We start from the raw sequence: 25,808 nt of genomic DNA, 5'->3' as shown, positions 1-25,808 counted from the left end.
TAAGGTTTATACTTACTGCCAAAAAAAGAGAGACAATTCCAGTGTTTGCTTTACAGTGAACAGTGTAGGATGGTAAATAAGACACTGACCCCAAAGGCTTTTTTTATTTCCTTTTTTTTTTTCGAGACAGGGTTTCTCTGCGTAGCTTTGCGCCTTTCCTGGAACTCACTCTGTAGCCCAGGCTGGCCTCGAACTCAGAGAGAGATCCGCCTGGCTCTGCCTCCCGAGTGCTGGGATTAAAGGCATGCGCCACCACTGCCTAAAGGCTTTTGAACAGTGTAGGGTGGTAAATAAGACAGCCGCCCCCGGAGGCTTTGCCTTCTGTCATTGGTTTGCCAATGCAAAGGGGGACAATTCTGGTTGGTTGCAAATACAAAGGAGACTAATATGTTTAAATCATTTATTCAAGAAATCAAGTCTTTTAAAATGTTTTTTTTATTGCATTTGAAGACATTTCCAGCAAATGTTTGTGTCTGAAGCCTTGGCTATGTAACCCATCTGCACTGGTTGTCAGGTTTCTCTGGCACAACCCCATTGCCCGCAATGGTATTTATCAAAACTAAAAATGCTAGCACATTGAATATGCCAATACGCACCCAGTTGTCTATATCAAATATTTCATCAGCTAGGAAAAACCCAAAGGCAAATGCTGAATATATAGTACAAATCAACATTCTTCACAGAAGAAAACAGTTTGAGACTAATTTTCTATAGCATGTCACCTGCTCATCAGTTGTTCAATTTACTGCAGTTATTTTAAGGATAAAATTATGCTCCACTACTCAGAGTTTCTCAACTTAAAAAAACAAAAAACCTAGGTTCTAAAAGATGTAAACAAGTATCCACATAGAAGAATTGTTTTATAAACGTCTATTTCCTGTCTGCGCATCTTCTAACAGTGACACACAGAGACAGGACGAGCGTCCACTCACGTCATTAGTGGTTGTCTGAATTCTGCTCGCATGGCTATTGCCCTCTACAGGTGTGGTACATGACAGTATAAAACAGCAAAGGTCTGACAAGCTCTGCCTGTGCCCCGTGAACTTCAGTCCACTTCCTGCATGAGTTCATTCCGCTCCTGCCCGCGATAAAATGCTCTCTACAAGCTGTAAAGCACACGTCCTCACACGTGTGTGGATCTAGAGGACCATCTGAAGAGTTCCCTCCTGTTACTGACTTTTTGAGAACCCAAGTTTCTACAACGACAGTTTCCAAAGTCTTCTTTTTACAAAGCTCCAGTTTTTCCTATGACCGACCTTCATTCCGCAGACCCCTTCACCCACGGCGTGGCCCCCGCTGCATCTTTCAGAGGTTTAGTTTCTGAGAAGTTTTCTGCAAACCTCTCTCTCGCTTTGTCCCAGTTTTTCTTGCTCTTATTCTGGAGAAAGTGAAGATCATCGATAGAGGATGGTTTCCCTGTCCCCAAGCCTGCATGTGTCCGTCGGAGCTGAAGCTGGATCTGTTATGGGAGTTGAACAGAGGACTTGTTTTAGGACCAAAACACACCAAAACCTGCTGTGTGCCACGGCTGTGTAGACGTCTGCCTGTAATCCTTTGACTTATTAAAGGCTCACACAAAGAAAACACGTCAAATACATAAATACATTCAGGAATACATGTCCTCTTTCCCATGGAGCTTAAGCACATTTTGTTTGCATTATCTTGCCAGAGCTAAGTACAACTGACTATTAACACCTGTTCCTTCAACAGCCGTGATCAAACCTTTATGCTTGTCCTTTTTAACTGTGATGAATATTCTTATCTACAAAGTTTATCTCTGAACAGTCACCCCAAAAATGAACAACAAAAGAGCCCCGTTCAGTTTTATGTAAGTTTATGTTTTGTTTAGGCTGTATTCATAGCTAGACTGCTCAGTCCACAGACACAGGAGGGACACACTGAACGGTCCATTCTGACCCCAAGTAAAGGCCGTGGGCCGTTTAAAGCCCTGCCCTAGCCTCACTCAAGGAACTGTACAAGAGGACTAAGCGCTAAGACGGTCAGAGGAGGCCCGGGGCTCACTGGACACTGCAGGGTCTGCCTGGCATGCACCGAGCGAGGGCGGGCTCCCTGTCCAGGGCTGTGCACACAGAGCCATGAAGAGAATCCGACTGCTGTTTACCCTCCCATCAGGAGATGAAGGCCTCTCATGTTAGGAAGCTACCAGAGACCGGTGCCTTAGGTAAAGCTCAGAGCTTTACTACAGGACACCCTTGAAAATGGTCCTTATCATCCTCACCTTACACAAGCAATGTAACTTCAAACATGCCCAAAGACTCAGTGATAAGGCTCATACATATTCAGAGTCTAATTACAGAACTATTCTTTCTATCATGTTCCAGTGAAAATGAGAAAACCAGCACAAATTCATGCTGTGGTCCATCTGTTTCGGTAGATATCACGAACTACAAAGGTCACTTTATGGAGAGAGTGTTAAAGATGACCGCCCGCTGTCTCCCATCGACTCTGGGACTATGGAAGTTAACTGATGCATTGTTTTCTACACGTTGTTCTCTGTACTGTACACACAGAACTCTCTGAAGCATAATAGTCTCTCCAGCTAATGCAGAATCTGCCGATGTGTAAACTAACACCAACTGTTCCTGCAATGTTCAGTACCAGACTAGTAAGAATGTCATTTAAAAACGTTAAAAGGACTGACTGATGGTAGCTTGGTAAGGGTGCTTGCCTAACATGTTCAAGGCCCTGGGTTTAATGCTCAACATGGTAAAGCAAACAACTTAAAAACCCACACAACTAAAAAGCACAAGAGAACCTTTGATTCAGGAAATAACACTTTAATAGTCTGGATTTAAGAAAAAAGTTCTAGACAAGGCTTTCCCGAAGCACAAAGTATCAACCCAAACCCACACGTGTTAAGTGAGAACACACAAAGGCCTAAACCGGGTCTGTTTCGGGTTACAACTGCAGCCCGGCGCCTGGCAGTGCCTGGCTCGTTACTACACTGTCTAGTCAAAGAATTTATGAATGAGAGAAAACACAGGTCTCACCGGCGTTCTCATTCCTCCACCATCCTTTCCCAGGCCCTCGCCCTTTTTCCAGCCCATCTTCTCCAGCATCTTCCGGCCTTTGTTGCTATCTGTAATTTCACTGTAGAGGAAAATTAAGATGATAACTGATTTATAAAGACTTTCAAGGCCATATGTACAATAAACTCAAGAATTAAAAATAACCAGTACAGCTCCTTTAAAAAACTGACAATACCTCCTAACGTAGAGGACACAAACTCTCCTCTGGAGACGCTACCTAACAGAAACGCACCTAATGACCTACATACAAGCAAGCAAACCTAACGGCAACAAAGGATAAGGCACTCGATGTCCACACAGACCAACTGAGGCCATTCACAAAGCACGTTCTCCGGCAATGAAAACAAGCAGCATCAAACAGAGCCGCACCGGACAAAAGACTACTGACACCATAGGAATACTGTACTGCCCATTCACTTAACATTTCAGAATCAATGAAGCGATCGCTGTCAGGACGGTGACTGACTTTGGGAAGAACGGGGCAGAGGTTGGCACAGGTCAAAGGTTACTGACACTTCTTGTCCATGAAACGTGCACTCTTACAAGCTTCAACAGTCAGCATAGAACACTATGACTTTCTCTATATATGGATGAACCAATAAAAAAGGGAAATGGAATCCTTTGCTCCCTACCCGCATTCTGTGTGATGGATTTTCTAATGTGAGAGTTCTGATTTTGTATTTTATGACTTTCTCACTGTGTGCTGCTACTTTAGCTTCTTTTATGATATGCCAAGGGAGCAGACCGAGGCGCTTGTTCTTTATTTCTAACTTAAATCTAATGCAATCTGCCTCCTGTCCAGCACAAGGAACGCTCTCTCTAATGTGTCTAATCTGCTGCCTGCTGCATCTACAGCTCACCCTCACCTGACTCCGTGCACAGTAGGACAGGCCTTCTGCACGCTGCGAAGGAAGTTACCAGCAACTCTAAGTATAAAACTAAACCTGGCACTAGTGCTAAAAGAGTGTGGGAACAAGGGAGAAAAACCACAATTTTATCATTTTCATTTCTGCATGGAAGATTCAATCTGACTCAACCTGGAATGAAAAAAAATGTAGCCAATTTAATACAAAGTGTGGTCATATTATAGGCCTCAAAAATCACATTTTTCATGTTGATTAACAAAGCCACTTTACCATGAGAAAAGAACTACTAGGTAAGAAAACTCAACAAGAAATCTTATCTCAGGTGTCAGTCAACACTCACGAGTGGACAGATGCAGGGGCATCATCTCTCTGGAAAGTCCCTTCGCTTCCAACCTGCTCTCTGCGTTTTCCAGCTCTGTCTTTATATTTTGGATTCTTCAACGCTTTTTCATCTTCATATTCTGTATTCTTAACAATCACAAGCCATCGATTGAGAAAAACGAAAGCAAATGAAAATACAGTTTAGTAACCATGGCTCCCTGGGGCCTCCGCAGTCACGAATGAAAACAAGTGGCTGTATGGGCCACCCGTTATCAGACAGGCCATCTTTGCTCCGTCACAAAATAAACAACAGCAGGGAGGTCGTCTGTGGAAATCCAGTGCATTTTCCCTAACTGTCCTGGCCTTTCTCATGTTGTATGAACTAGTGTTCATGGCTTTCTCAACAGGGAAAGGCACTTGCCATGCAGGCCTGAGACCTGAGCCCCAGAACCCACATCAAAATGGATGAGCCCCAGCTTCACAGAGCTGCCCTCTGACCTCTGCGAGGCGCTGTGGCATGCATGCCCATACACATCAGGGATGCACACATAATGACAAGACCCGAACCCCTGGGACTGAGAGGAAAACACCTATTTCCCCCTTCTCTAAGGATTCCAAAGAACCTCCACGGCACGGCAGGCTCGTGGTAAAGGTGCACAGGGGTGTGGCAGTGGCCCCAGGTCACAGCAGTGTCAATGGTTCATGCTTTTAATTAATTAATGGTACCCCACTATAAGACCACAGCAAGGTTTGTTCATCCATATTTAAAAGACATTGGAATCTCTCAGTTTGAAGGTGTTACTAAAAGACAAGTTACAAACATTTGCTTATCAACCTTTGTAGAAAACCATGTTTGCACTTCTCAGGCAAATACTGTAAATAGGAATGATAGACACACCTACAGCCCTTTTAACTTTTAAGAAGTTACTACATTGTTTTCCCAGAGTGACTGCACCATTCAACATCCCTACCAGCCATATATGAGCGTCAGTTTCCTTATAATCCTGTGAATGATTTGTGCCGTCAGTTTACAATTTTCACACTGTTCTATAGATGCTCACTGGTACCTCACTGTAGTAATCACTCACATTCCGATATTCCTTACTGAACGTTTTTTGTGTCTTTACTTTCCAACTGTATCTTCTTTGGGAAGTGTCTGCTAAAATCTAGTACCTTTTTTTTTTTTTTAAACACGGGGTAGTTGTCTGAATGATCAATGTTCCCCGTAAGCTCATGTATTTAACACTGGTCCGCAATTGGTGGTGCTGTCTGGGAGGCTATGGGACCTTTAGAAATACAGAGCCTTGCTGGAGGAAGTATGCCCCTGGGAAGGGTTTTCAGTTTATAACTTTGTTCCATTTCTTGCTCTCCTTCTCTGCATCCCTTGTGACCAGCTTCTTGGTCCTGATGCCTTCCCCAACATTAACAGTCTATCTCTCTGGAATTTTAAGCTAAACTAAACCTTGTCTTAAGTTGCTTTTGGTCCTAGTATTTTATCACAGCAACAGAAAGATAATTATTACACACGGTAGCACAAGGCTGGCCCTGAATGAATTTAAGTCATCTCTTCATAAAAATCTCCAAGTAGATAGGACTGAGTATGTGCTGCTATCTAGGAGCCTGTTTTTAAACTAAGCTGTTCTCTCATCTTCAGTGTTCTGTAAATTCCAGATGGAAGTTTCTCATCAAGTATGTGACTTGCCAGTGTTTCCTGGCCTATGGTTTATCTTCATATTCTTTATCCCCGTGGGTTGTGATGTTGGTGTTAGTTAGACACCTCAGAAGTCTGTTTAAACCTGCATATGAGTGTGCACGTGGAGTCAGAGGGACAGACTATCAGCTGTCCTCCCCAAGTGTTCTCCACCTTAGGTTTGGAGGGGTCAACTGACTCAAACAGACTGACTGGACAGCAGCTCCAGGGTCCTCCTACCCCACCTCTGCAGTGTGGTACAACATGCACTGCCATCCTGGCCTTCAGGTGGGTGCTGGGGAGCTGAACTCAGGCCCACATGCTTTCCGGGCAAGCATTTTACCAAGTGAACTATCCTCCTTTCTCTACCTCATCTTATTTTCTCATCTATTTATTTATTTATTTTGGAGACAAGATCTTGCTATGTAACCTTGACTGGCCTGGAACTCACTATGTAGACCAGGCTGTCCTTGAACTCATGGAGATCTGCCTGCCTCTGCCTCCTGAGTGCTGGGATTAAAGGGGTGTGCCATCATGCCCAGCAACCTAATCCTAATCTTTTCTTTTCAAGATTTCCTGGGGTTAGGGACATAGCTCAGTGCCAGAAGAACCCTTGCTAGCATGCTCGAGGTCCTGAATTCAATAACTAGTGCTGACGGGGCAAGTTCCTACAAACTTTAAGTTCTTTTGTTTCACATTTTAAAGATGTTGTTACGTTTACATTAGTCTGTCATAATCATATGTCACACATAATTTTGTGTGTATCCATGTGTGCACACATGTGCCAGTCCACCCCCATGGAGGTCAGAGGACAATTTGTGAGAGTCAGTCCTTTCCTTCTACCATGTGGGTCCCAGGAACCAGACTTAGGACCTCAGCCTTGGCAGCAAGTGCCTCTATCCAGTGAACTATCTTGCAAACATGTTTTACATTTCTCCGTTTGCATCAATAACACACTTTTAGTCATAGTTTACAAGGCATACAACATGGACCGACACTCTGTTCCTGTCGTTCATGCTGTGGTTTCTGTCCTCTGCTTGGGGCCATCCATCCGTCCATCACCCTAGCGGCAGGCATCCTTTCTCCACCCCATCCCATCGTTCTCAGATCAAGCTTTCTGTACGCGCACACGGCCTCCTTCCGGACTCACTCTCCGTCCACACAGCTACGCCGCAGCGCCTGCAGCACCCTCTGCCCCTTCAGTATTTTAGTGAAGGTCTCTGGAACCCACAACGGTCTACTTCAACGTCACCTACTACTCTTTCAACTCCAACTTCAGCAGTTACGTTATAAACACCGGAACTACAGACATTATATAAGGAGTCATGGAAAATAGTATTAACCATGTAAAATGTGCTCAGTAGACTGAACAATGGAGTAACAATCAACGTCGTTACCTGCAGACCGTACTTCACCCGTATTTTCTTTAGCGCTTTCCTCCTTTCCAACTCTTTCTCCTCCTTACTTAACGCTGGAGCAACTAAAAGGAAAAACTGAGTTTGAATATGACAGACCTCATAGAAAACTAATACTTACTAAAAAATGCTAGTTTATCTCAGGGTATTTTCCAGTTCAAACCATTTTTCCTGAAATTTCATAATCCTATTTTTCATTAACAGAATAAAGTTCCATTGTGTATATCACATTATCATTATCCGTTCATCAGCAAGCAGAAAATATTATGCTGAGATACCTAACCCAGGACCAGAAAAAAGGACAAAATGTTACATACTCACTCCCCCATGTGAAAATTTTTCAATGTGTCTATTAAGCTGGAGTGTCTGCAGGATCAGGAAGGCACAGGGGGCCCAAGAGAGCAGGGAGAGCAAAGTGGAGCACACTTGATGTGAAAGGGGGGGGGGCAGCACTCGGGGGGCAGAGGCAGGAGGATCTCTGTGAGTTCAAGGCCAGCCTGGTCTACAGACTGAGTTCCAGGAGAGGCTCCAAAGCTACACAGAGAAACCCTGTCTCTGAAGAAAGAAGGGTTCAATGTTTAAGTGTGGATGGGAGAAGAGGAAGAGGTTGGGATGTGGGTTTGTCAAACTAAGGATGTATGAAAACCCCTTCTGGAAGCCCATTATTTGAAAGCCAATTAAGAACTACGATTTCTGAAAGGACTTTGAGTGGAGGCAGCCCACACGTGCACTACTCACGGAAGAGCACCTTCTCTACACCACCACATCACTAGACACAAGCTGGGGCATTCACCTATCTCGACCACAGGGCAGTGACAGGAAGGGTGGGCGGGGCTCAGTGGTGGGGAGGGAAGGGCCATGGTGCATTTTAAACATCAGTGAATGGAAGTGTTCTAAAAAGCATCATGACACCCACACTTGGTGGTTCACGTACCGAAAGGCTCGTCTTTCTTGTCGAGGCGCAGGTGAGCTCGGACCTGCCCTGGTTCACAGCCATCGCAGGTCTCGCTGCCAGGGTGGATGTGAAAAGACAACACAGTCTCCCCGATCCTCACCTCATCACCGTGTTCAAGGACGTAAGGGTCACTTTTAGTTTTGGGCTAAAGGAGAAATTTTTAATGAAACAGAAATACAAAGTAGTCACCTGGTTACATTGTGTCTATGGTAAGAGATATCTGATGATGAGAAAAACTCAGAAACGGAGACACATGCACACTTCTACAACTTGGGGGATGGACTGTGAAAAACATGACAGTAACTTAGTGGTAGGATATGTACTTATCCTGAACCAAACTCCGGGATCAATCCCACAGTCCTTTATAGTACTCCCCAAAAGCTACTTATAATTTTGATCATATCAAAACTCACCAATTTTCTTACCCACCAGCCCACTCTGGATTTTAATCTATTAGCAAAACATATAATCAGAAGAGAGTTACATGTTAAGAGGTAACTGCCTTCCTTCTTTAAAAAAAAATTTGTCTGTGTATGCACGTACGTGCGTGCGTGCGTGCGTGCGTGCGTGTGTGTGTGTGTGTGTGAGAGAGAGAGAAGAGGGGTTAAGATTGCTCAGAGCCAGTGTGTGTGTGTGTGTGTGTGTGTGTGTGTGTGTGAGAAGAGGGGTTAAGATTGCTCAGAGCCAGTGTGTGTGTGTGTGTGTGTGTGTGTGTGTGTGTGTGTGTGTGTGTGTGAGAAGAGGGGTTAAGATTGCTCAGAGCCAGAGCTCAGGTGGGTGTGTAACTTGTTACGTGGGCACTGGGATCACAACTCTGGTCCTCATGATTGCAGTGAGCACTCTTAACCACTGAGCCACCTCTCAGCCTTTCTTGATCTAGAGCTGCTTATCACCTCTGGGTACATCATGGCATATACAATTCAGGGTGACCTCTGGACACACCATGGCGTATATACTTCCTGAAGTCTTACAGAACACAACCACCTGTTCACAGCCCTGCCTTCCTCCCCGGATTGGCAGGTAGTTCCCTTCCTTCCCGGAGTTGCTTTATCAGGGTATTTGGTTTTCAGCAAATTCCCAGGTGAGCATTATTTTTATTAAGACAAGAAAAGGGCACAGAAGGCAGGTCAGGATGCCGAATGGTCCATTGGAGAAAGAGCATCTGTTTGGTATGCAGGAGGAACCTGAGCTACATTCACAGTAGCACACCGGAAAGAAGGCTACCCAAGCTACTTCTATGAATATTCAGTCCTGGCCAGTGGATGGCTCAGCTGGGAGAAATGACTCCAGGAAGCTGTCCTATGACCTCCACATGTGTGTACGTACACACACAAATATTTTTAAAACAATATTTAATCTAAATAAGCTTTATGATACATTCATACCTAAACAGCAACAGAGACATAATTAGAAGCTAAAACCCAACAGACCGACATCTACTAAATATTTTTTCTACCTCTTTCTGGAAATTTCCACCCAAGTCACACATTTGGGTTTTAACTCTGATCTAACCAAATGCTATCTATAACGACCAGGACCCAAGCCCTGCACAGGTGATCAGTACACAGTCACTCACCTGAAGAATCTGCTTCCCGTTGACAACGGTACCGTTCTGGCTGCCCTGATCCACAAGGACGTAGCTTTGCAGGTCATGGTCAAAATAAATTTCTGCATGAAACTTAAAGAAAAGCAACCAAGCAATTACACAGCACTGCCTGCTCTCAGCAGAGCTGACTCACTATCAATAATGCAGTGATGTGGGCCAGTCTCTGATCATTTCACTTGTACTTTCCTTAATGCTTTTCTCTGAATACAAATCATTACAGTCTCTAGTAAAAATATGGAGGCTATACTTACACCTTTAGCTATGATGAAAAATGTGTATATATCCTGTCCCTATTTTTTACAATTTTCCATTTGGAATTTAATTTTTTAAAATGCAGGTAAGATTATACCATACATACAATTTGAACTCCCCCCCCCCCAACATAAGCACTATCTATTTAAAATCATTGTAATTCTCAATACAAACTGAAACACTCAACTTCTCAAGGAAGCAAGTTCTCCAGATCGTCAGGACATAGGACTGCACTTCAGTCCTCTATCCTGCAGCTCTGCTTCATGGCTTAGCGTTACACCATGCAGCTTGTCCAAGGAGTGGGCACAACTGGACTCTGTCAGTCTGGTATATGAATAAGCCCACACCAGAGCTTCTAAAACTGGGTATCTAGACTCTCTAGGGTGTTACTATCTTTAAGAATACTGCTGGTCAGGCTGGAGAGGTAGCTCAGGGGTTAAGAGCACTGGCTACTTTTCCAGAGGGCCAGAGTTTGATTCCCAGCCACCATGAGGCAGTTCATCTACACCGAGGCTTACACCACCTGTCACTCCAGGCCCAGGAAATCCATCACCTTCTTCTGGCTTTTGTGTGTACCCGGCACCTAAGCGACACACTGTTGTGGGATATTTGTGCACTGTGTGAAGATCTATTGCTGTGACTGGTTTAATAAAGAGCTGAATGGCCAATACTAGGCAGGAGGCATAGGCAGGACTTTTCGGCAGAGAGGAAGTAGGAGGAGATAATCAAGGCGCAGAGGAGACACCAACGAGACATGGAATTGGACATACAGAATGGAAGAAAGGTAAAAAGCCACGTGGTAAAATGTAGGTTGATAAAAACAGATTAATTGAAGTTATAAAGGAGCTAGTGAGACAAACCTGAGCTAAGGCTGAGATTTCATAATTGATAAGTCTCCGTGTCAATATTTTTGAACTGGCGGCCCAAAGAAAACTCCGATTACAGTATACAGACATACATTCAAGTAAAACACATATATTTTCTAAAACTAAAAAACCTGCTATGAGCCTTTCTGTGTGTACAGTATCTGCACACAATCCAGCTATTTCTCAGAGAAAGATACAGAACTGTCGAATCACTATAAGCAAATGTATTTAAATTAATTTTTCATTTATTTGTTTTGTATGTATGTGTGTTTATGAGGTGCCCTGGTGTACACTGGATATTTAAGGGCATGGGCATGCCAGAGATTTACTGCTCCCATTCCTGGGATGATGTTTTAGCCATTTGCTAGTTACTGAGTTAAGGCAATTACTTCCCACTGACCCAAGGAGATTGCCTCCAGGCCAGACAGGTGATAGGTGTCAATCTGCTTTCTTGTGCAAATTAAGTTTTTATTCCTCCTCAGCCAGGTGGTATTCCTAGATTTTCTCCTCAGCAATTACTCTGAGTGAAAGCGCTTTTACTAACCAAATACTACATGCTCTGACACAGGTTGCTTAGCCACCTAGCATATGTCCTGTCCCCCCCCTACTAGAAAGCAGCTGCAGCCGGGATGAGCGGGAAAAGCGGCACCAAAGACAGTTTACTTTCTTGTGACTTGCTGACCCCTAACATTCTACCTAGCATTTCTAGAGTATAGTTTGAGCACATAAATTCCCTAATTGATCTTAGCCTTTAGTTGACCCTACCAGAGAACTCCCCTTTAGGGTTGTAATTGGAAGCTGACAATTAATTATTGCTTTATGTGTGGGTCCTTATCACCTCTCTGAGACCCTGAAAACTTCAAGCCTCGCATGGCTTTGCCAAAGAACTACTGTGTGGGTATACATACTGGTTCTCTGAGAGCACTGGGAGGATGGATGGAGAAGAACAAAGATGAGGACGGAGAAGGAAAGAACTAAGTAGAATGATGAGAGAACAGCAGGAGGGACCGAGAGCAGGAGGGACCGAGAGGAGCTAAGTAAGAGAGCAGGAAAGAAACTGTAGATGGAATTGACTTAGAAGAATAAAGTGAATGGACTAAAGAACTCTGTGTGCTTAGATTCATTTGCTATCCCTCAGATTAGCATCCGCAGCCGCTTGTAGCATCTGTTCTGGACCGATAGAAATCCCCTCAAGGCAGGTACTTGGGGGGAAGTCCTTAGTCGGCTTTCCCTTTGTATTGGGTATACTGCTCAAAGGAGTAGATGGCTTTTCACGTCAGCCATGACATTCTCCCCAAGGTGAGCAGACTGTAACTTTGACTCACTGCTCTCCTGACATCACAACGGGGTTGGAGGAAATACATCTGTACAGATGTAAATGCATCCTGCCATAGTTCTGGGATGGCCATCACTGTCTGCCTTTTTAATTTGTTTAACTCAGAAGAAGCTTCAAACTGAGTCAAAATGACCGATGTGTGAATTTTACTATTTTTCTTCAAACTCATAAAGCCTTCTGTTCAATGCTCAAGTATTTGTTTCTGTTTTCTTTCATGGTAAATTGAAAGTTTTTAGAATGAATACACAGATTTCATCTAACTGGGAATAAGTAGTATGTGCTATTAGCCTCATATTTCCTAGATTATCTACCTACTAGAGAATGTCACTTTAACACAAACAAAAGCAAGAAACCAAGCACACAGCTATCTGCATTTCTGCCTAGCTGAGAGGTGGGAAAGGGATTCTTTACCAAAGTCACAGGGTGGACTTTCTTTGGAGACACTAAGTAAATGAACAGGGTAGATGAGGAGGGTTTCCTGCTTCTAAATGAGTATCTAGGGGAAGCCTTTCCAAATAACAGGAAATAACAGGAAATAAATTCCATTCTTTTGTGCAAGCTTTTTAAGACAGGGTTTCTGTTTGTAGCCTTGGCTGTCCTGGACCGTACTATGAAGACCGGGCTGGCCTCGAACTCATAGAAATCTGCCTGCTTTTGCCTCCTGAATGCTGGGATTAAAGGCGTGCATCACCATCACCCAGCATAAATTCCATTTTTAATACACAAAACTCACAGGAAGTCTCTGTAAGGTTCACATTACTCCATTAAGTAAAAATAAAGTTGGGAGTTGTAGGGGTAGATGCCTGCCTACTATTCACAAAGCTGTGGTTTCAATTTTCCACATTTCTTCCCAGAAAGACAGTAAAAATGGAACTAGAAACACACAGCATGAAGAACCCCAGAAGCCAACCCTTCCCCTCTGTTTTAAAGCTGCAATTGTTTGTTGCAAAACTCAACTTTTTGTTGTTACAACATGAAGCCACTGAAAGTCTGAGAAAAGAGGAAACAGTGTCCTGAGGTAGAAAAGGCTAGATTACCTATGGGTGGTAAAACATCTGAATTCAAAGCAACTGCTTGGAATGGGGGTTGGATTTCTTTTTTAATGTGTTAACTAGTTACTATTTTACTATTTACTATTTATTATGTTAAATTAAATCCATGTTTTGTAACTCCTGCTTCAGACATAATTAGCCAGGTGTGGTGATACACACCTGTGTTCCCACTAATTCAGGAGGCTGAGGCCAGATGACCTGGGCAGCCTAGGAACAAGGGGAGGAAGACCTTGTCACAAAACAAAACACAACAAAAATCCTGGCCAGGCATGGGGACCCCTGCCTATACAGTACTTAGGAGGCAGATGTAGGAGGATCTGGAGTTTAAGGCTAGACTCTGCTACTTAGTGAGTTTGAGGCTGGCCTGGGCTACAAGAGACCAAACACAAAAGCCCCATAATTTTCAAACTGTGATAAAGAATCTTTTTCTCAAACGTTGCAAGAAACAAATAGGTACTGCCTTCATGAGTATTACTACACTATTAACCTTCTCATTAAATAGAAGTCAAGTTTTCTACTAAAATGATTTTGGGTTCCTTTTTTGTTTTGTTTCTTTATGTAAGATCTTGTTATGTAGCCCAAGCTGATTCAGAACTCTTATGTACAAGCCTGTTCCCAAACTTAGCTTACCAAGCACTGGAATACAAGCTAAAGACACACACACACACACACACACACACACACACACACACACACACACACACGGCTTTTCCCCCCTAGGGCTACCACTGAGAGGAAAGGTCTTACCTTACTGACACCAACTTCAGGGATTCGGAGAGTATGCTCCATATCCTTTTCTCTGCAGCAGAAGGCAAAGTGACTTTAGTGATTCAGGGAACACGGAGAAACACAGCAGTGACATCGACAGGCTCGAGGTATGTCTTTACACGATGTTTAAATGGAGGTCTCACCCAGCACTTCCCCTACTGTGGACTGCCCTCACTGACACACTGGAGTTTGCATGCTTCCACACAGGATTTGTTCACATCCGTTTCCTAGAGTAACTGTGCTTTCTTATGATGAAGATGTTGCTTTCATCTTTTTTGTTTCCAGAGCACACAGAACAATGCTCGAAAGACAATACTGCTCATCCACCGTTTTGAAATACACAACATTATGAAGCATCCTTACCTCCCAATGGTGGCTGGGTTGACCGCTGTGATGATGAACAGTGAGCCCGTCTGTAACACTGGAGATCTAATAACAATCACCCGAATACAGGGGGGCCAAATCTTTTCCTCATCTACCAAGACAAGAGGTGGGCAAACATTAATTTAAGCACTATGAAAATTGATTTTTCGTTAGGAGGTTGGTTGTGTACACCTTTAACCCCAACACTAGGGAGGCAGAGACAGGTGGATCTGAGTCTGAGGCCAGCCTGGTTTACAGAGCAAGTTTCAGGAAAGCCACGGCTACACAGAGAAACTCTATCTCACAAAAAACAAAAACAAAAACAAAAAAAGAAGAAGAAAATTAATTTTCACACAGATAACTAAAATTTCACTGGTCAGAACTCATAGTAGATTATGGCCCAGCACATGTTCAGGTCCTGGGTTCAATACCCAGTATAGCAACAAACAAAAAACTTCTTAAATTCTGCTGTGTGTGTGTGTGTGTGTGTGTGTGTGTGTGTGTGTGTGTACATATATATGTATATATATATGATTTATTATTATGACTATTATTAGAGAACAAATTTAATTCATTTACTATAATTATAAAACAGTGTTTGCATCTCCATATCAAGTTAAAATGTGAGAATGACCCTAATACCTATGCAAGTGACTTCATGAGCCATGCTTTTAATGGCAATTACTTTTTCCTGTTCAATTGCAAAAGCAAATGATAAACAGCACAACCTTAACATACATTAGAATTGAGAGAGGTTAGTTTTCTGTCTAATGGAAGCTTTCTGAAGGGCACGTGGTGATCATCATTGTCATCTCATGACCTGCCTTCTAAGAACTGTCACAGAGAGTTCTCACAATCTCCAGTGTCAGGGAAATTACCGGTGTGCCTGCCTGTCGGCTCTCCCACTCAGCTCTTGGGTGACCAGAGTGCACTGTTTATTTACGTACCTTCATCCTCCGATTCTCCTGAGGACTCCTCGTTCTCACTGGGACTATCGTCATCATAACTATTCTCGCTCTGAGAGTCTGTAATTTCACCTTCTTCCGGCTCGCTCTCACTCTCTCTAACTTTCTCATCCTTAGATGAGGCTGAATTGTCATCACCAGGAGGCTCGCCAGTGTTTCCGCTAACTGCAAGAGGGGGTCTTAAGGGACTGCTTCTGTGGGGAGTGTCTACTCTGGCCTTCTTTTTCAGATTGGCACAACTGTCTTCCTCACTGCAGTTTATATATTCAACGCTGCAGACTTTCTGGTCTTCTGAACTCAAATCCTAGACAGAGGAGGGAGAAAATAAGTGAGTGACAACATCACCACATACAGCACTGTATAAAATCCCACTGATTCAGGGAGGATGCAGGACAGCAGCAGAACAGGAATCTGTACCTGCTGATCCTGCTTCACGACACCATTACTCTTAGAACATGAAATTCCTTATTGATCCCCAGCAAAGCATCACATGGGACCAATATCCAAGTGCTAGATGCTCCACAGCCCTCCATTTACTCTCAAGGCCCCAATATTCCCAGCCCAGGCCCCCCACCAATAATGTGGCTTGTGTGATAGCCTATAAGAAAGCTGCATAAGTGGGGCGGTGGTGGTGGCGCACGCCTTTAATCCCAGCACTCGGGAGGCAGAGGCAGGCGGATCTCTGTGAGTTCGAGGCCAGCCTGGGCTACCAAGTGAGCTCCAGGAAAGGCGCAAAACTACACAGAGAAACCCTGTCTCGAAAAAAACCAAAAAAAAAAAAAGAAAGCTGCATAATAAAAATTATAATGTCACTCCTATTTATACTTTAAATTTTGTAATAGTCATATTTAAAAAAGTAAAAAGATGTATATTCATTTTTGTAATAAGACTTCAGAATCTTGTACATACAGAATGTCCTCCTCTCTAGGACCTTCACTTCATCCACAGTCACAAGCAGCTAGAGGCTCCCTTGTGAGCAGTGTGAAAACTACAGAGTGTGTCAACTCTGAAGTTCTGGGTTTTTAAATAAGACAACATACATAAAACACAGAAATATTTTAATAAACAACATATCTTGGGTTCAATTTGCAGCACACATGACTTTAAATAATCAATATTATCAAAACAGGTTTTGCCAAAACCAAACATTTTAGAGCTAGCTGCACTGAAAATGCACAGAGTTTAAAATACAAATGAGTTATTCATATGCCTTTAATTCTGAAAGTTCAACCTGTCTACCATAAACCTTTTATTGCTAATTTTGGCATGCTTTATGAAAAATGAACAAACCATTTTTAATTAACAAATTAAAAGTATGTATTTTTATTAAGCACATTTGAAACTGTATAGAATGAATGACTAAATCAAGCCAATGAACATGTGCATTACGTGATTTTTGTTTGTGGTCATAACACAGTTTATTCTCATAGTGACTTTCTTTTTGTGTGTGTGTGTGTGTGTGTGTGTGTGGCTGGAGAGACAGCCGTGGGTGCTGGGAACCGAACTCTTATATTTTTGGTTGTGAGCCAAGCCTTTAACGGCTGAGCCATCTCTCCAGCCCTCATAGTGACTTTCAAAGAATATAATATACAGTGTAGGGATATAGCTCAGCAGTGAGATGTGTGATTTATACACACAAGGTCCTGGGTTCAATTCGCAGTACACATGACAAGTAACACCGTCACTAACTACAGGCCCCATTCTGTACAGCAGATAATATATTATTTAAACTGAGAAGAGACACAGAGTAATTGCTCTCTCTTTTCCCTTTGGGATGTGACACTCCATTCTTCTTTCTGCCATGCTGCATGTAATGAAGTGAGTTCACATGTAACTTAATAAAACAGCACAGCATGTTTGGAATAGCAGCATGAACAGAGTTTGGACAGGCTGAATACCTGCAGTGTGATTAACTATATACACTCTCAGCAATACAAACTCACCAAGGCAGACACAAGGACAAGGGGCTCAAAAGCTATGAGGAGCTTCGCGGGCCATGTAAATTAGATCAAAAGTATCTCCTTAACTATGTGTACACTTTAAAAAAGCATGCTCCAAGCTTCCATTCATCATCATCAACATCATCATCATCATCATCACTTCTTGGAAAACATAAGAGAGAAAATTAATGAAACTGTTGGAGGTGCTTTTGATAAGGGATTTCCTGGTATAAGGTCTTAGAAAGGGCACTTATATGTGGACAATGAAACACATCTCTCTCTCTCTCTCTCTCTCTCTCTCTCTCTCTCTCTCTCTCTCTCTCTCTCTCTCTGTGTGTGTGTGTGTGTGTGTGTGTGTGTATACATAGCATACATAAAAATATTCTCCCAATACCCAGCCCTGTTGCCTTCCTTCCACACACCCTCATCTGTAAGAAGTGAGGCCGGAGAGTATCTTAAAAAGGAAGGGCAGTAATTGGGATGCCTGACAGCTACCTCTCAGAATCTTCTTCCTGCTAGAGAGAGGGCTTTTCCAAGCCTGCCCTTCAAAGTTTAGACTCTAGCAATGGGAACAAGTCACTACAATGGGGATCCCAAAGTGGTTCTTAGTCGTTCACTAACACACTTTTCTATTCCAGAGAGAAAGCACATCGAGGACAGAAATAAGCCCAACAGAATCTTAATTCCAAGTGTTGATAGAATTTATTATTTTAAGTACATTTCTTTGGTTAAGTTAAGAAAAACCATGAGATAAATTTCCAGAGCACACAATTCAAACAATGTCAGCACAGCCAACACGCTTGTTGTCACACACCGCCAACCTCAGCCATTTAGAGCAGAAACAAGAGAAGAGCTGGAATAACGTGCTAATCACCATGGTAGCCTAAGAGAGCTTAAAATTCCCTTCAGTCTTCATATATAAATTTATTTCCCTTCACATGTTCTTTTGTTTTGTTTTTATTTTTTCTAGACAGGGTTTCTCTGTGTAGCTTTGCGCCTTTCCTGGAACTCACTGTGTAGACCAGGCTGGCCTCGAACTCACAGAGATCTGCCTGGCTCTGCCTCCTGAGTGCTGGGTTAAAGGTGTGCGCCACCACAGCCCGGCTATGTCATCATGTTCTAAATTAACCAAAGTCTCACTCCATTAGACTTGAATTTTTTCCACACCTGACATGATTTCTGAAATGCCAGGGATTAAGCCCAGGGCCTTGCACATGTAACCTAAGCTCTCCAATACTAAGTAAGGTACATACCAGGCCCTCCCCCTACCCCCATTTCTTATACATATGGCTGTGTTAATTATGCAAAGAAATTGTCTTTTGTTTTGACTTTTGAGATATAAATTACTAGAAATACGTTCTCCACCTAATGAAAATAAAACACCTTTATGGTTATTGACAAAGTCAACCTCTTCCCAAAAACAAAACTCAATGTAAACAACAGATGTTTCGGCCGTTACGAGTGCTTGCAGTGGACCCAACTGTCCTTCCCAGCGCCTACATCCACTCGCAACCAACCACAACTCCAGCTCCAGAGAACCTGGTCCCTTCTGCTGGCCTCTACGTACACAGGCATGCCCACGGGCGCGGGCGCACGCACCCATGCACGCACGCACACGCACGCGCGCGCGCACACACACACACAAACACACACACACAATGTATATTTAAATACAGAAACAATAAATCATTTAAAACAAAACAAAAAACTCTTTCAACCCTAATATGTACCTCATTCCATATTTACCAAGAATGCATTTTTAAGTTTGCAGTTCAATAGGTGAGAAATTACTTGATTAAGAATATTGAATCTGGGGCTGGAGAGATGGCTCAGCCGTTAAAGGCTAGGCTCACAACCAAAAATATAAGAATATTGAATCTGGCTGGGCAGTGGTGGCGCACGCCTTTAATCCCAGCACTCGGGAGGCAGAGGCAGGCGGATCTCTGTAAGTTCGAGGCCAGCCTAGTCTATAGAGTGAGTTCCAGGAAAGGCACAAAACTACACAGAGAAACCCTGTCTCGAAAAAAAAAAAAAAAAAAAAAAAAAGAATATTGAATCTGTACCAATACGCAAATTGTTTTTCTTTTGTGAATGAGAAACAGTACAATAAGCAACTTACCAAATCAGTTTCTGGATGTTATTCTGAGCTAAACAATGTAAACTATTTTATATATCGTAAATCTATCGCCTTCAAACTTACAAAATACCTACCTCTAGTGACTGAGTTTGTGAAAAAAAAATTGTTTCATTTAAATCTTCCTTAGTTTTTAGACTCTCATACCTTAATGGATATATTTAAAATACAAAGATACAGAATGATTTTTTTTCTTCAGAATGATGTTTACATTCATAAAATTTTTGGCTTAATTAATGATACTAAAACACTGTAAAATTAAAAATTAAGAAAGCATTACCTTTTCATCATTTGCTGTACAAAAACCTGGCTCCTTTCTCCTCTTCTTCAATTTTTTATCTTTGCTTGGTTTTGTGCTAGAGGTCTGGTAAGGCTGTAAATCTACTCGAGAATGAAATTGGTATCGACCACTTTCCACATCACAGTAGTAATAAATCCCAGTGGAAGGATCATAGTATAGTTGGTTTTCCTTTCAAAGTCAAGAAACATAAGTTTTATTCATGTATAATGAAACAAAGCAGAAAAATAAACAAAAATGTCAAATATATTCCAATACAGTGAATATGTTTGTTTTAGTAACTATAGTATTTTCAGAAGATAGTGAATTAGAAAAAAAATACCTTTAAATATTCAAAAATATTTTATCATTTAAGGTCTGTTCCTTTTTCCTGGTGAGAAAAAAATTAATCTTAATTGCATCAAGTGACTGCCATTGCTTATGGTGTTTTGCTTTATAAGAAACAGCGATTTCGTATGGTTCAACTGACCACATTAAGAAAAAGTGGAAGAAGCTGCTTTGAAGGCATGAGCACCAAGGCACAGACCAGAGAGGGGCAAACGAAATCAGTGTCCTGGTGCCGAACACCCAAACCTCTAACACTACGAGAAAATCTTGACTTTCAATGTTTAATCATAAAACTAAAGAAATTTGGGGCGGGCGGCTAAAGTGTAAGCAACTGGTAAACAACGACCTTCATTAATTTTCTATTTCTTATTAGAAACTTGGAGGCGCAAGTTCAGAACATGGAGGAAAATGAGCAAACTTGGAGGCGCAAGTTCAGAACATGGAGGAAAATGAGCAAGGAGAATGAAACACTGAAAAACAGAAATATTTGAAGTGAAGGATGGCTCCATTTATAGTCAACCAATTTTTTTAAAAATGACAACAGACACCATCATTAACAGACAAGACCGTGGGAAGAATGAATTTCAGGATGGAAGCTCACTCATCAGCCCTCAACCATAATTTGTAAGTGCCAGTTCTTACTGGTTTACCTCAGCCTGGACTTAACTTCTGCTCTCGGGCAGCTAAAACTGCAACAGCGCGGTATTAAAAGTATAAAAAGATACTTACGGAATCATAATAGAAGCCAGTGCTGTGGTCAAAATACAACCCTGTGTTCTCGTCGTAAGTGAAGCCGGTCTGGGACACAGCAGCTTCGGCGGCCGCTCTCAAGCTCTCAGCTAGCGAGGCCCCTTCCAAGGCCGGGCCCTCGGCTGCTAACGCGGACGCACTCTCCTGTGGAGACAAAATCACACCAAGTGACACAACTGTCGCTCAGCTAGACGCTAGCAAACCTGAAAGGGCCAGGACTCAGAAGGCTGTTTCAGTTTGTTTCCCGTTTGTAATGGAAACACATGGCCATAAGTTACAACCTGAACCATTTTCAAAAACATTTTCAAGTGTTTTTCAATTTAACCTTGACTCTGAGTTTTTTCTTTTTGTCGATTTTGCTGTTCTGGGAGGTCAGAGAAAACCATGTGGACTCGGTTCTCTCCTTCCGCCTTTAAGGAGGTTCCAGGGTTAAGAACTGAACTCAGGCTGCCAGGCTTGCATTAACAAGCACCTTAACCTCCTGGGTTATCTTCCTGAGCTCCAGGGTTCATGGACTGAGTTAAAATAGACTGACAAGTAGTCCTTTAGTTCATGCAATCATAAACACAAAAGCAGTCACAACTATAAATACATTCCCAGTTCTGTACTGACACAAACCAATACCCAGGAGGGTGAGGCAGAACAACTTGAGCTCAGGGGTTCAAGGCCAACCTGAGCAACAAAGAAAAACTTTATTTCAAAAGACAAAACAAAACTGACACTCTTTGCATAATCATAAATATAACTATTTATAACTCCTATGTGCATTGTAGTGTGCATCAAGGAATCCTGTCTTTGTCTATAACGGCAATTTAAGGATAAATTCCTGGGCCTCAGGTTTCACGACTAGCCTTTTATTACCTGTGAGTCAGAGGTGAAGTGGTCTTCTTGTGTATGTTTAACACATTCTGCTACATCAGTACCAGCATAACGATCACTGTCTACCTGTGACTCATCTTTAGTAGGAGCTTGAACACACTGGCTCTGCTGTGCAGACAGTTCCGTCTCTTTACAGGGAAGACTATCATCATTATAATATGTCTGATAATAATAATCTGTAGTAAAAAGAAAGACACAGCTGATGGATGTATGGAAGAAGTTTAACTGCTAATTATAGCAAACACAAAATAGCACCCATTGAAACCCTGAGTATCACACGCAAAACAGCATCCATTAAATCTGGCCACAAGGCCAAGACCAGATTTTTTTAAAAAAAAATAAGAAAAAACAAAAAAAGAAGGTGGCTTACTGACTGACAAAATTATTAAGTATGATCAGTAAGGTGGGGGGTAAAGGGGATTTTCCCTGTATTAGAGAGCCCGAGGTAAAAAGTTGATACAAATGAAGCCAACCTGGGCTACCAAGCAAGTTCCAGGCTAGCTCTATCTCCAAACTGAGAACCTAACTCAAACAACAAGAACAAAATACTTAGTATAGCATTGAAAACATACACAAACATTAACAAAATTACAGAAATAATACATTTCTATTTTGCCACCCTACATTGACAAAAAGAAAAATAACCAAGTGATGTAGAGAGAAATCAGTATTATTAGACTCTTCATATTTATGTATTTTGTCTTTTATTTGTAAAGAAACACTGCTTGAGCAAGTATGAATGCTCTGAGAGGACTCGTGCATGCCCACTAGACACTGAATACCTGAAATGGACCACGGAGCGTGGTCCTCTGTCTGTACTTCTACATCAGACTTTGTATTATCTTCATTTCTCCCACAATGCAGTATTTTACTGAGTTCTTCTACCTGAAAGGAAACAAAAGCTTTAGGAAAAATAAAACATAAGCAATCCAATAATACACATAGCACTTTCTATCATTCTCATAACACTGCAAGGCATTTTTCTTGGTAGAACTTTTAGCCCTGTGCCCAAAGCAGCTAGTTCCTTTTCAGAAACCCTACAACTAACTATCCACAAGCTAAGGCTTCACTTTTGGGTTTTCTCATCTCCATCATCCCCCTTTTCTCCTTCCTTTTTAACAAAGATCTCTTTATTTTGCACAGCAGGCTGATAGTGAACTTGCATGCTCAAATAATCTTGCTTGGACCTCCCAGAGAGACAACCTGTGCATGCCACTACAGCCTGCTCAGGGATGTTTTCATACTCTTAGGAAAACTCCCAAATCATAGCTGGGTATGGTGGTGCACACCTTTCATTCCAGCAGGTGATCAATGAAACCACACAGGTGAGACCAGCCTGTCTAAAAAAACAAAACAAAAAACAAGGCAAACCATTCAAATTAGCCCCCCAAAAATCTAGCGATAGAGCTCAGTAGTGGACACTTGCCCAGTGATCGTGAGGTCCTAGGCTCAGTCTCCGGTACTGTAGAAAGGAAAGTCTAACTACATACAGCTCAAATACAGGCAAGTTCTACCCCAGCGTGGACGAAAACAAAACAAAAGGGTTATTCTCATAGTCTCAAAGGCCGACAGCTCTTGCTTTAAAATGACACGTGTCCACCTGAACTGAATTCTCGACCACCACACTCTAACTAGGAGTTATTTACTTAAATACAGCAATGCTATTTTTAGGTGGTATGTACTTTTTCCTCTCTGCTCTTATCACTGAATAACTACAGCAGAATGGACCAGAGAACATGACAGAGGTGGCATCATTCCTCTGTGTGCTGTGCACTGAAGCACCAGTGAAAGATGTTATGCAGGCCAGGGCAACTGGGTGGACGTGCCCACGAGTGGATGAGAACTGCCTCAATCCAGGTACCTCACCTCAGTCTGACAGGATCCCCATCTGTGTTTTACGAAAGAAAACAATGAAAATGCTTCTAAATATTTAATGATCAGTAAGCTGAAACCCAGAAAAGGCCATGAGAGTAGTTACATACAGGTTTACCTAGGCACTCTATGAATTGTGAGGTCTGCTCCTACTACCAGGACTGGAACCAGGCTGAGAAAACAAAGTAGCGAAAAGTGTTAAGAGGTTCTGGTTCTCAGATTCATCCCTCATTCACTCCTTACCCCGGAGACCAGAGCCTTGCTTGCCCTGGTGCTGACTGAACCATTGCTGCTGTCAACTGGAATACTTAGTGTCTACCGCATTTATACAGGAACTTTGAGGAACATCTTATTTACACAACCTTACAAACTAGTTGTCCTGGTGTCAATGTTACACATGAAATAGCTTAAGAGACAAAGTAACTTGCAAAAGGCTTGTGAATCCCCAAACCAGCACATAGTATGGCTTTCTATCAGGTCAGCCTCTATTTACTGCTCCAAAGAAAACTTATTCAAAGATTTGGGATGACAGATAACCACACTCCACCCTCCTAGTAGGGAGTGCTGACTAGAAGGTAGTTATAACTATCAGCAAGACACAAGACTTTCTCTACTTTTAAGCTATTATTATTACTACTATTATTATTTAACTGGGGGAGGGAGGTTTTGGGAATCCAAGCCAGGGTCTTCTGCTTACAAGCACTCTCCTAATGACTTCCACTCTGTTTCTCTGTCTCTTTTTCTTTCTCTCTTTCTCTCTCTCCTCTTTCTCGAGACAGTCTCTCTACCCTGCCCAAAAGAGCCTAAAATTTCTAGGCTACAAATGTATCTCTAAACAATGGGTCCAGAAGTCATTTCAACCCAGCAGTTATTTTCTGAGCTCCTTTATGAATAGTATATCAGGGACTGGAGAGATAGTGGCTTAGTGGTTAGGAGCACTTGTTGTTAAACCCAAAGTCCTGAGTTTGTTTCCCAGCATCACAGAATAAGCTGGTTTGGTCTCCAAGACATCTGGGTCTCCAAGACCCAGAACTGTGGGTGGTAGAGCCAGTAGGATCCCCGAGGATTGTGTGCTGCCAGACTAGCAAAAAAAAAAAAAAAAAAAAAAAAAAAGAGTCAGGTCCTGGTAAAGGAAGAGACCCGTCTCGAAGGAATAAGGAAGAACAAGAGGACACCTGTTGTCTCTCTCTGGCTTCCATGTGCACATAGGTAGGAATAAACCAAACACACACACACACCACATAAAGTATGGCAAAGTTTGATGACATTTCAGTATCTAGCCTGGAGATGTAGTTTTAATAAACATTAAACTGAAATTAAGTATCTGGAATTAACTTGTTAGGATAATATGCAACTATTCAATGGTCAAGTTAAAAATGTGTAATTTTTTTTAAGCAACACTGTCAAGTATTTATCCTTACTATGTATTATGAAAATGAAACACACTCCTAGTATCTGTAAGAAAGACAGGTTTACCTCTCTACAAGTGACCCCAAGAGGATAACTCTGATCACCCTACACATGGAGTATGTTCAATAGTGTGAAAAATTAAATTGTGTTCTTGCTTTTAAACTTCTCAGCTCCATGCTATTATCAACCAGATTTTATAAGCAACTAGGGTGCTCAAGATATGAGAAGGGACCCTAAGTTCAGCCTTAAGCAAACTCAAATGGCTGGGGTGGATGTTCTTTCGTGCCTGAAATCCCAGCCTCCGAGGATGAGACCGGACTGCCATGAATCTGGGTCAATCTTGGTCTACATATTTGAGATCTAAGCCAGACTGATGGACTACAGAGTGAAACTCAATCTAAGCCAGGCTGACTACGGAGTGAAATTCCGTGTCGAAAATCCCAAACCGGGGTGGGTAAGCTCACCATCCCAGCCACTTGGGAAGTGGAGGCAGAAGGGTTCAAAAGTTGAACTTCAAGGCCATCCTCCTTTACACTACTGCGCGTTGGTCTGAACCAAAACAACTCAAACATGACCTAGAAGAAAAATAAATAAACGCGCCCGTTGCCAGTGGGACGGGAAATCAAGACCATGTAGCCGGTGCTGGAGTTCATCCGCGCCTGCCCCGAGACAGCTGTCCACACCAACTGGCTT

General features: G+C 42.4%; 1 protein-coding gene across 2 annotated transcripts in view; it reads right to left on the bottom strand.

The window, feature by feature from the left end:
* Positions 1–417: 417 nt before the first annotated feature.
* Aggf1 (angiogenic factor with G-patch and FHA domains 1) overlaps positions 418–25,808 on the bottom strand; it is a 26,017-nt gene continuing 626 nt past the window's right edge. The window contains exons 2-14 of one of the 2 annotated variants that reach the window (XM_028871667.2): positions 22,616–22,718; positions 21,816–22,009; positions 20,934–21,098; positions 19,860–20,048; positions 15,488–15,809; positions 14,541–14,652; positions 14,157–14,208; positions 9,874–9,975; positions 8,277–8,442; positions 7,325–7,407; positions 4,257–4,384; positions 3,012–3,111; positions 418–1,459 (exon numbers count right to left, since the gene is read on the bottom strand). In XM_028871667.2, the coding sequence (XP_028727500.1) occupies positions 1,259–1,459; positions 3,012–3,111; positions 4,257–4,384; positions 7,325–7,407; positions 8,277–8,442; positions 9,874–9,975; positions 14,157–14,208; positions 14,541–14,652; positions 15,488–15,809; positions 19,860–20,048; positions 20,934–21,098; positions 21,816–22,009; positions 22,616–22,718 (1,917 nt within the window). In that variant the 3' untranslated portion in view covers positions 418–1,258. Of the gene's footprint in view, positions 1,460–3,011; positions 3,112–4,256; positions 4,385–7,324; positions 7,408–8,276; positions 8,443–9,873; positions 9,976–14,156; positions 14,209–14,540; positions 14,653–15,487; positions 15,810–19,859; positions 20,049–20,933; positions 21,099–21,815; positions 22,010–22,615; positions 22,719–25,808 lie in introns of those variants that run through there. The other variant, XM_037209494.1, reaches the window with a different exon arrangement.

The sequence above is a fragment of the Peromyscus leucopus genome, chromosome 11, assembly GCF_004664715.2.
Source record: "Peromyscus leucopus breed LL Stock chromosome 11, UCI_PerLeu_2.1, whole genome shotgun sequence".
In the NCBI taxonomy this organism is placed as follows: domain Eukaryota; kingdom Metazoa; phylum Chordata; class Mammalia; order Rodentia; family Cricetidae; genus Peromyscus; species Peromyscus leucopus.
Note: the sequence above shows the minus strand (reverse complement) of the source record. Positions and strands in the feature narration are given on the sequence as shown.